Source organism: Ornithorhynchus anatinus, chromosome 1 (assembly GCF_004115215.2).
Source record: "Ornithorhynchus anatinus isolate Pmale09 chromosome 1, mOrnAna1.pri.v4, whole genome shotgun sequence".
Lineage (NCBI taxonomy): Eukaryota > Metazoa > Chordata > Mammalia > Monotremata > Ornithorhynchidae > Ornithorhynchus > Ornithorhynchus anatinus.
This window is the reverse complement of record NC_041728.1, coordinates 65240772-65252346: the sequence shown is the minus strand read 5'-3', so window position 1 is coordinate 65252346 and position 11575 is coordinate 65240772. Positions and strand designations below refer to the sequence as shown.

At 54.1% G+C, this 11575-nt stretch overlaps 1 protein-coding gene across 4 annotated transcripts in view; it reads right to left on the bottom strand.

Moving 5' to 3' along the window:
* The window catches only part of CEP170B (centrosomal protein 170B), a 67417-nt gene that overhangs the window by 26187 nt on the left and 29655 nt on the right, over nt 1–11575 (bottom strand). For all 4 annotated transcript variants that reach the window (XM_029058894.2, XM_039912145.1, XM_029058896.2 and 1 more), the window contains exons 6-7: nt 10091–10232; nt 293–409 (exon numbers count right to left, since the gene is read on the bottom strand). In XM_029058894.2, the coding sequence (XP_028914727.1) occupies nt 293–409; nt 10091–10232 (259 nt within the window). The remainder of the gene's footprint in view (nt 1–292; nt 410–10090; nt 10233–11575) is intronic.

Sequence of the window (11575 nt, the reverse complement as noted above, 5' to 3'; positions counted from 1 at the left end):
CCTTCAGTCCGCCCGTCTGTGGCCGACGGTGGCTGCCAGGTTCCTTGGGGCCAGCAAGGGGAGTCACCCCGCTGTCCGTTGCACTGGGGTGCCATCTCTGGAACCCGTCACCTCTACTGTTTCAGTATGAAGCAGGCCGCCCTCAGGAGACACTTGGGGAGGAGCCTGGGAGTGAAAGCTCTCCCCAAGTGCCGGCTGCCCAGGAGCGAGGAGAGGGGCCCTTGCTCGAGGTACCGAAGCACCGAGGGGAGGTGCCTCCCTCAACCCGACCCCCTCACCTCTCCGGGCTTACCTGGGTAGGGGTCATCGGGCCGCCGGTCCTCCGGCCCGTCCAGCTTGCTGTTGGCCTCATCCTCGCCCCACCAGGAGGGTTGGCCATAAAGCGGGGTGCGGTATGGCGGTGCCGTCTCTGCGGAGGGAAAGGGGCAAGTCCTGATCTTCTCCTTCCTGCCCGGATGAGTCCAGAACCCCATACTGTCCAGCTCTTGCCTCAGCTGCCTACTTTCTTCAGGACCCCTCTGCTCTCAGTCGACCAGCACCAGGACAACTTGGGGTGGATTATCCACACAGGCCCCATGGCTTCATCTCTCCACTCTCAATCAATCAGCGGCAGGGCGGCTTTGGGGGCATTATCCAGGCAGGTCCCGTGCCTTCACCCCACCTGCTCCCCCGCCCCCGACAAGCTCACCTTCTCCCCGGCACTATCCCCAGAGGGTGCGCAGGGGAGAGAGGATTAGACCCCCAAAGCCCTTATCCTGCTTCAGGACAGAGAATGTTTTGGGGGGCAAGATGCGGGACCCGGTTGGGATGAGGTATGAGGATCATCTATAAATTTTCATTATCCGCATCTCTCAATTATCCACATCCTTCACCAGCTAGCCTCAACGAGACTGGGTTGAGAACAACGGCTGCAGAGAGGTATGGACAAAGAGGGCCGGACCGTGAGGGTCCCCAGCCTGCCAGGACCGGGCTCGGAGACAGAGGGCTGGATCCAGGGTGGCTCCAGCACCCCGACGCTGGGACCAGCACATGAACGAGCATTCTCTGTGTTTAAGTCACAGAGCATGGAGGCAGAGGGGTGTAGAAGGGTGGGGAGTGGGCAGGCTGCCCCAGGAGATCCTTAACTAATTAAGGCGCAAAAGGGATGGGGGACGCTTGACTTACTCCGGTTCAACAGTCATGTCTCTGGGTCCTCTAAAGTGGTAAAGGAAGCTGCTGCCCTCCCCAAACCCAGCAGAGATCGAGCACAGGGGCCAATCAATCATACTGACTGAGCGCTTACTATGTGAAGAGTACTGTACTAAGCACTGGGGAAAGTACAATACCACAGAATTAGCATATCCATTATCCTTATTTTTATGGTATTTGTTAAGCGCTTACTATGCGACAAGCACTATAATATACACTGGGGTGGATACAAGATGTCAGTTTATTTGTATTGATGTCTGTCTCCCCCCGCTCTAGACCGTGAGCTTTTTCTGGGCCGGGATTTTGTCACTCTTTATTGCTGTATTATACTTTCCCAAGCACTTAGTACAGTGCCCTGCACACAGTAAGTGTTTAATAAATATGATTGAATGAATGAAGCAAATTGGGTTGGACACAGTCCCTGTCCCAAGTGAGGCCCACAGTCTCAATTCCCATTTTACAGATGAGGCAACTGAAGTGCAATGAAAAATGAAATCACTTGCCCAAGGTCACACAACAAACGGTGGAACAGGAATCAGAACCCATGAACTTCTGACTCCCGGGCCCATGCTGGAAGCATAGGAATTGGAAGTCAGGAAACTTGGGTTCTAATCCTAACTCTGCCCCTGACCTGCTGGGTGTCCTCAGTTAGGGCATTTAACCTCTCTGGGCCACAGTATCTTCAGGTGCAAAATGGGGTTCATTAATAATACCTGCCTCTTCCCATTTCACAGGGAAGGTCAGTGATGAGGAAGGAATTTGAGCTCTCATCACATTCGAGAGATCGTTATTATTATTCTCCTCATTTTCATTATTGCCACTGGCAATAATCGCAAGCATCACAAGACAGACTGTGTACGCTCATTGTGGGCAGGGAACGTGTATACCAATTCTGTTGCACTGTACTCTCCCAAGTGCTTAGTACACTGCTCTGCACACAGTAAGTGCTCAATAGAAACCACTGATCGATTATAGCTCCTGGTTCGAGAGCAGGAACCTGAGGGGTCAGAATGAAGGGCATCTTGTTCATCCCCCTGCCTCTGGGAATGTGCCTGTGCCATTTAAACAGGTCTCCGGGCTGGAGTTTTACATTCCTCTTGGCCCCTGGTTCCGATGGTTCACAGTCTTTCCCTGGAGACAATGTCGCCGTGCCCCACTGCCCCCCGGTATCTCCCTCCCTGCAGCTTCGAGCCATTCCCAGTGGGAGTCTGAGAAGCATCATGGCCTAGTAGATAGAGCACGGGCCTGGGAGTCAGAAGGACTCTGGGTTCTAATCCTGGCTCCGCCACTTGTCTGCTGGGTGACCTTGGGCAAGTCACTTCACTTCTCTGTGCCTCAGTTACTTTCGTCTGTAAATTGAGGGTTAAGACTAGGAGTCCCACATGGAACAGGGACTGTGACCAACCCATTTCGCTTGTATCCACCTTAATGCTTAGAACAGTGCCTGGTATTTAGTAAGTGCTTAACAAATCCCACAGTTATCATTATTATCAGGGTGTTCTGTTCCCCGGTTTCCTTCACAAAGTGTCATGGCCCGTCCATCCACCCCAACATGGCTGCCCTCAGTGGTCTCTTCTCCAGGCTCCGCCAGGCCCGTTCCCCTTTCCCAGATCTGCCCTCCTGAGTCTTCCTCGGCCACCCCAACTGCCCCTTGCCATAAGCCACTCAATGGGCCTGACCCCAATTTTTCATTAGGGAGGAGTGGCGGCGGAGTCTCATGTGGGACAGAGACTCTGTCCAACCTAATTAACTCATATCTACCTCAGCATTTCGAACAGGGTTTGACACACAGTAACCGCTTGATAAATAGCATTAAAACAAGGAAACGAAGAGGGTGCATTCTGAAGAGATGTCCCCAGTGCCACTGTAGCCTGGGCACCTTACCCAGGTGGCCCCCCTGCCAGGAGTCAGCCGCCCCACCCCTTTGCCCCCTGGAACACTGAACAAGTTCCTGGGGCAGCCCCAGAAGGGGGGAAATCCCAGTAAGTGAAGGGGACCCGCCTTTGAGAAAGGCTTGTCTATAACCACCAGCGGACAGAGTATCCCACAGAGTTCCAGCCATACTGGGGGCATTCAGGACCACCATGTGTTTCTCCCGCCTGCCCAAGATGATGATAATAATAATAGCAGTATTTGTTAAGCGCTTACTATGTTCCAGGCACTGTACTAAGAGCTAGGGTGGATACAAGCTAATCAGGTTAGAGCCAGTCCCCGTCTCAAATGGGGACTCAATCCCCATCTTACAGGTGAGGTAAATGAGGCACAGAGAAGTGAAGTGACTTGCTCAGGGTCACAGAGCAGACAAGTGGCAGAGCCGGAATTAGAACTCATTATCTTCCTGACTCCAAGTCCCGCGCTCTCTCCACTATGCCATGCTGCTTCTCAGGGATCAAAAGCACTCTAATCTCTCTTCTCCTCTCAGTCAAGACTTTGGAGAAATCATTTCTGACTTCCCCCTGACCACCTACAGACCACCATGAACTCGAGTAACCCCTGGCCCATCCGTCACCCTAGGAGGACCTGCTCTGGTCATATATTAAATGGGAAGCGATGGGCTCACTGCCAGTTGGGACTAAGCAATTAACTAACTCCATTTCCATGGAATTTAATTTTCCCCAAAACTCTGATGCCCTGGATTAGCCAATGCCAAGTCTCAACGATTTAACTCTTGAACAGAGCGAGGTGGGATAAAAATAGCCTAAATGTAGCAACTCATTTTAACGATCCCCGGGGACTCCTGGGTGTGTTGATCTGAAATTTGGTTTTACTGACACAGACGCGGTGAAGGGACACTCCGACAGACAGATCCGCCTTTTAGTGTCCTTGAAGAGGAAGCGTCAGAGTGGACTTCATTCCTCCCTGTCCATGACCCCCAGGGTTAAAACAGCCACTGTCTGTCCAAACAGCTCAAAGCGCTTGCACGTTCACTAGTTTCCACCAGATCTATGAGAGGGAAAAAGCTCCACACTGTACAGATGGGAACACCGAGACCCAGAGAGGACGCGAGACTGTCAGAAGTCACACAGTCATGGAGCTGGGATAAGAACCCTGAGCTCTTGCCCAACCGCCCAGCCCCATACTCTATTCTCTGATTTGGCTATCTGAAGTAGAAGGGGCACCTCAAAGGAACCCCATCCTTTGAGGAACCCCGTTTTAAGCCAGTGATGCGAGATGCCTCCAACTTAGCCAGAGGTGGTCCATGCCCTGTTCCCTTTCAAGTGGCTTGATGATTGACCCAACAAAACTTCCGGCTCTAATTGCTCTGCCTAACTCTCTCGATCCCTTCCTGGGGAGGGGAGAGGGCCGGATTCTGGACTTCCGGGCTAGTGGGGCTAGCCAGGGACACGGGGCTGGAACGTGCTGACCCAGAGTCCCTTCTCCAGCGGCAGCCAGAGACTGTGGGTCAAGGGGACGGGGTGGACTGAGTTCCCGGCCCCCATGACCCCGCGACTCCCGCCCACGGAGGAGGGGAATCAGAGGGCCCGTCTCCAACTCCCCCGGCACTGCCCTCCCACTTTGTTCTCGGCCCCCTGGAGAAGACATTCTAATCTCGAATCCCAGGGACGAGAGAGGAGGTTGGGGTCGGCAGGTCCCACTTCACGGTCACACCAGCTTCTGGCCCTGAAGGCTGCTCTCCCGGGACCTCTAATTGGCGGCAGCCCCAAGGCCAAGCAAACATGACCTCATCCATCTCAGCAGAGGCCCACGATAGGGAGGGACAGGGCAGGGACAGGGGATGGGAGGTGTCAGCCTCCAAGAACCAGAGGGAGAGATAGAGAGAGACAAGCAGGCTGGCAGAGAGAATGGGGGGCAGAGGTGGGGAGATAAAGGGTGTTGAGAGGAGGAGGGGGAGGCAGGAAGAAAGGGAGGGGAAGAAATGGGGGGAGGGGTGGAGGAAAGGACAGAGAGGAGGGGGAGGGGGGCTGACAGCAGCCCGGTGTCTCCTAGGTGGTAAAATATGGGTCAGACCATTTCATGCTGTCTCATCCTCTGACTCACTGTGAGGAACCTATAATCAGGGAGGATTTAAAAAAGGGAATTGAGTTCAGATGAACCGCAGCAATGGCAGTGGATGACAGATTCTTCTGTACCTCCCTCAATGGGCTTTATTTCCCTCTCTTTCCTAGGGGCTGTGGGAAAGCACGGAGTCTCTCTCTCTCTTTCTCTCTCTCTTTCTCCCCCCGACATCCCCCGGGGTGCTGTGGGGAGGTACAGAGGGAGGAGAATATAACAGCCTTGTCCGAAAAGATTTTAACAGGAAGGCAAGACAGACTCATAAGAAGGCCATAAATAATCCACCTAGCCTTTCACCAGTGCCCCTTTTGGCCCCATATGGCCATTAACTTCACCGGTGTGAATTTTCCAGCCCCCTTACCCCTCCTTTCCCTCGTAAGATCCCAGCCCCACTGGACCATTCCCACGGTTCTCCAGACCCTGGAACCTGACTCAGACGGGGGCACCAAGGTTCTTAGAGGAACTCTGAGCTGGTTGTCCTTCTGGATCACCCACTGGGTGGGCAGGGTGAGCTAACGCTCCATCCCTGATGTTTTCATTCGTTCATTCAATTGTATTTATTGAGCGCTTACTGTGTGGAAAGCACCGTACTAAGCACTTGTGAGAGTACAATATAACTGACATATTCCTTGCCCCAAACGAGCTCATAGCCTAGAGGGGGAGACAGACATTAATATCCATAAATAAATGAATGAATAAATAAATGAATGATAGATATTTACATAAGTGCTGTGGGACTGGGAGGGAGGAGGAATGAAGGGAGCAAGTCAGGGCGACGCAGAAGGGAGTGAGAGAAGAGGAGCGGAGGGTTTAGTTAGGGAAGGCTTCTTGGAGGAGAAGCGCCTTCAGTGACTCTCCCTCCAGTAACCCATCATGAACCATCAAACACCCCTAACTCTCCCCTCTCTAACCCGGACTCCCCCTCTGTTGATCGGCATGGACCATCCAACACCCCTAACTCTCCCCTCTCCATTCCTGGCTCCTGGACCCAGCATGAACCATCCAGGGAGAGGAGGGAATTGTTTTTAAGTCATATAGGCAGCTCCTGGGAGAAGCTCAAGGAACAGACAGGAGAGAATGGCTGGCAAGCGGAGACCTCCTGCCCCTTCCAGATCCCCTCTGGGCCCCCAGACTCCCCACCCCTACACCTTACCCCCTCATGCTCTCCCTATCCTTGAAGGACAGGGATGGGAATATATATGTTCCTGATGACCCTTACCTCTACCCACGTTCTATCATTCTTCAACTCCACTGACCTGCTCCACCCCACCTCACCCACTCACCAACTTGGGCACACACTCGATCTCATCACCTTTAGCCCCTGCACAATCTCTACCCTCACCAACTCTGAAATCCCTCCCTCCAACCATGACCTCCTCACCTGCCTTCTGTCCCACACACCTCCTCCCTGCAAATCTGTGCTGTTTCCTCACCTCTGATCTTTTGATCCCATCCAATTTTCTTCAGTCATCATGCCCCATTTAGCCTCCATACCCAAACTACCTTCCCGCGATGACCAAACCGACAGTCTCAACACCACCCTCTCTTCTGAACTCATCTCACTCGCTCCCCTATCCCTTCGTCGATCTCATACCACAGACCCACAGCCCTGGATCGCCTCCACAGACCTCTTCCCTCACTCCTGTGCATGAGCTACCGAGCACTGCTGGTAGAATCTAGACATCAGGCCAACCTCATACGTTTTAAGTTTAACCTTGCATACTTTAACCGTACTCTCTCCTCTGCCCGGCAAAATTATTTTTCCATCCTTGTGGACACCCATGCCCATTGCCCTCGCCAGTTGTTCCAGATGCTTAATTCACTCCTCAAACCCCCCGTCCACCTGCCTCTCCCATCTTTTGCCCCTAATGACATGGTCACCTACTTTATTGACAAAACTGAAACTATCAGGTGTGACCTCCATAAAATCTCCTCTGCTTCTTTCCAGTCTCGGCCTCCTCCCGCCCTTTCTTCAACTCTCTGCTCTTCCCCAGCAGTATCTCAAGAATAGATCACCTTTCTTCTCTCAAAATCTACCCCCTCCACCTGCACAACTGACCCCATCCTTTCGCACCTTAACAAACCACTTGTTCTCTCCCTTCTTCCCTCCCTGACTGCTATCTTTAACTGTTCACCCTCCAGTGGTTCTTTCCCACTGCTTTCAAACATGCCCATGTCTCCCATATCCTAAAGGAACCCTTTCCTTGACCCCCCCATAACTCCCCCCAGTTTATCGCCCCATTCCCTTCCTACCATTTCTCCCCAAACTCCTTGAGCTAGTTGTCTGCACCTGCTGTCTCCACTTGCTCTCCTCCTGCTGTCTCCACTTGCTCTCCTCCTATTGTCTCCACTTGCTGTCTCTGCTTACTCTCTTCCAATTCTCTTCTTGACCCTCTCCAATCTGACTTCCATCCCCTTCACTCCACAGAAACTACCTTCTCAAAGATCCCCAGTAATATCCTCCTTGCCAAATCTAACGGCCTCTAGCCTATCCTCCTCGACCTCTCTGCTGCCTTCAACACTGTCGACCCACCGCTTCTCCTGGAAACGTCCAACCTCAGCTTCACTGACACTGTCCTCTCCTGCTTCTCCCCCTTATCTCCCTGGCCACTCGTTCTCAGTCTCTTTCACGGGCTCCTCCTCTGCCTCTCATCTTCTAACTTTAGGAGTCCCTCAAGGCTCTGTCCTGGGTTCCCTTCTATTCTCCATGTACACCCACTTTCTTGGAGAAATAATCTATGGCTTCAACTACCACCTCTCTGCAGACGATTCCCAAATCTACATCTCCTGGCCAGATGTCTCTTCCTCTCTGCAGTCTTGCATTTCCTCCTGCCTTCAAGATACTCTAGGCGGATGGCCCACCAGCACCTTAAACTTAACATGCCCTAATCAGAACTCCTATCTTCCTTCCCAAAACCTGTCCTCCCCGTTATTTTCCCATCACTGTAGACAGCACCACCATATCTCTCAAGCCCATAACCTTGGTGTTATCCTTTGACTCATCTCTCATTCAATCCACATATTCAATCCATCACTAACTCCTGTCTTTTCAACCTTCGCAACATTACTGAGATCTGCCTTCACCTCTCCATTCAAACCGCTCCCATGTTAGCCCAAGTACTTACTCTATCCCACCTTGATTACTCTTCCAGCTTCCCTGCTGACCTCCCTTGTCTCCTTTCCCCACTCCGGTCCATACTTCACTCCGCTGCCCGGATCACTTTTCTACAAAAGCAGTCAGTCCATGTTTCCTCACTCCTGAAGAATCTCCAGTGGTTGCTCATCCACCTCCGCATCAAGCAGAAACTCCTTACCATTAGCTTTATAGCACTCAATCACTTTGCCCTCTCCTAACTCTCCTCGCTGCTCTCTTATTACAACCCGGTCTGCACACTTCGTTCCTCTAATGCCAACCTACTCACCGTACCTCGATCTCCTCTATATTTGCCACTGACCTCTCGCCCACCTCCTGCCTCTGGCCCGTAATGCCCTCCCTCTTCATATCCAACAGTTACTCTCTCCACCTTCAAAGTCTTATTGAAGCACATCTCCTCCAAGAGGCCTTTCCTGAATAAGCCCTCAATTCCTCTTTTCCCACTCCCTTCTGCATCACCCTGATTTGCTCCTTTCATTCACCCCTCCCTCAGCCCCAGAGCACTTATGTACCTATCTGCGATTTATTTATTGATATTAATATCTGTCTCCCCTGTAGACTGTGAGCTCGCTGTGAGCAGGGAATGTTTCTACCAGCTGTTGCACTGCATTTTCCCAATCGCTTAGTACAGTGCTCTGCACACAGTAAGCGCTCAACAGATATAACATCTATCGATTGACAGGTGGGCAAAAGAGAGTAATAGGGTACACGTCTCCTGTTCCCTCTCTAATCACCGGGGCAGCTTTGCAGGTTCTGGGGGCTGAAGAGTTTTTCTGGGTGCTTCTCAGCCTCTGGGCGATCGGCCTTGTGGCCGCACGGAGGCCGCCGGTGACCTTCACCTGCTCCAAAGGCTGTCAACGCCCCCTCCCCCGAGTCTGTCACTGCCCCAGCCTGCCACTGCAGTGGGGGGCCGCTGTCAGGAGGGGGAGGAATCAGAGGACACTCCCACCAGAAGCCCTCGGCATCTCCTCCTCCTTTCTGTCCCCATCCAGACCAAGCCTGGCTGGATTCTCTGAGGCCGGTGTCTCGGCCCCTTCGGAGTGAAGAGGGGAATGGGGCTCTCCAGAGCAAATCCCTCCTCAACTGTACGTGCTGTTCCTGTCATCCCATTCCAGATTCTAAACTGCCCATTGGCCATCAGGTCCCCCTCCCTCCGGGCAACGAGCCAGGAAGACAGCTTGCCCTCTGTCAGCACCGGCACCTGCCAGGCACCTGCACCTGAGTCCGGGTTAGGGGCAGAGGCTGGCAGCGCCCCCCAGGGCAGTGGAGTTCTGCTGCCCAAGACTCTGCCCCTCCTCCCACCAGCAATCCTTGTTTCCCAGAGGCCTCGAAGACTGGATCCAGGCCAAGTCTGGGATCTCCAGGATGTCCTCTGCCGCAGCCTGCCCTCTCCCCTTCCTTCCCTCCCTCCAGGGCCCTTGGGAGAATCGGTCCCCAGCTCCAACCCAACTCTAAGACCCTTTCAGCCGGCCTGCCTGCCTGGACAGGGTTAGCCAAGATTGGCTGGGGGCTCCTCCCCCGACACTCACACGGATGGGTGGCCGCCTACCCTCCAGAGCCCCCCCCTCCGACTCCAGCCTCCCCAGCTGGCACACACACTTGTTCATGCAGGCGGGAACACATACGCGGACGTGCACGCAGGCACCCACACATGCGCACTCCCCAACTAACCCACGGGGCCCCAGGCAAACAGGCAGCCGGTCGGACCGGTTTCTGAGTCAGGGCCGCAGGTACCTGCGGTGAGCTTCCTCTCTCCCTTCTCCAGCCTGGCTTGCGAGGCATCCGCGAGGGGGCCGGACTCCCGGGACGTCTCTCCCGTCTTCCCACAGGCCGGTCCCCTGAGGCTCATCTGCAGCTGGCTGGTGTACTTCTCGTGCTACAAGGCAGAGGGGACCGGCTGCGGGTGGGGGGCCTGGGGACGGCCATCGCAGACCCCAGGGCCGAGGGCCGAGGGCAGGGGCACAGGGCTCCTTCTCGTGGGAAACCAGTGGGGCCGGGGCTCGGCGGGATGGCCTGGTCTGGCCCGGCCAAGGTGTCTTCCTCATTTAGAAAAGAATTAAAATGCCGGACGGCAAAAACGGAGGGGTAGCTGTGGGGCAGAGGATTATATGGGTGGGAGGGAGGGCGGGGAGGGGAGACGCTAGGTTCGACTGCCCTCAGTGAGAATTAAGGCCACTTCCAATTTATCTCTCGGCCATCAAGCCTCCACGGCCCTTCTAGTTTCCCCACCCTCCCACCATCCCCTCCGCTCAGAGCGTTAGACACATGGACCCTGGAACACCCCTGTCTGCGCCAGCCTGGACCAGCCTCTACCCACTAGAGCAGGGCCTGGGGCTATGGGGTCTCTCTGCCGTCGTCGTCCCCCACCCCCGGGGAGGTGGGGGGCCTGCACCGGGGCCATGGGGTCTCTCTGTCCACCTAGGGGAGGGTCCCACACTCCCACCATCCCACTGGGGTGAGGAAGACTCTGAAGGGAGGGGCAATGGAGGTGCCGGCTTCCCCCCGGAGGGTGCAAAAAGGAAACTAGGACACGTTCTCTTCCTCTGCCCCACTCTGGGCCTGGGAGACTCAAACCAATCCCCTGAAGGTCTCCCCCAAATCCTCAAGTACTACATCAACCCAGGCAGAAGCCCCCAGCTTGGGGGCAGGACCACAGGGCTGGGGGTGGGGGGTAGGGTGCAGGAGTTCCCCAGAGACCCTGCTGGAGGGCAGAGACCATCTCCTCAGGTCTGTAAGTTTACTGTGGGCACGGAATGTGTCTGCTTATTGTTGCATTGTTCTCTCCCCAGCGCTTAGTACAGTGCTCTGCACACAGTAAGCACTCAATAAATACAACTGAATGAATAAATGAAGGTTTGCTCTGGGATAAAGGAGCAGCTGAGAGCAAAGGAGGGCCAAGGGTTGCACCCTGCACACAGTAAGTGCTCAATAAATACGATGGATCGACTGACTGCTCCCTGACCAGGCCCTAGAATAATAATAATGATGTTGGTATTTGTTAAGCGCTTACTATGTGCAGAGCACCGTTCTAAGCGCTGGGGGAGATAATACAGGGTAATCAGGTCGTCCCACGTGAGGCTCACAGTTAATCCCCATTTTACGGATGAGGTAACTGAGGCACAGAGAAGTTAAGTGACTTGCCCACAGTCACACAGCTGACAAGTGGCAGAGCCGGGAGTCCAACTCATGAAGGGAAAGCGCAGTTGGGAGAACTTCAAA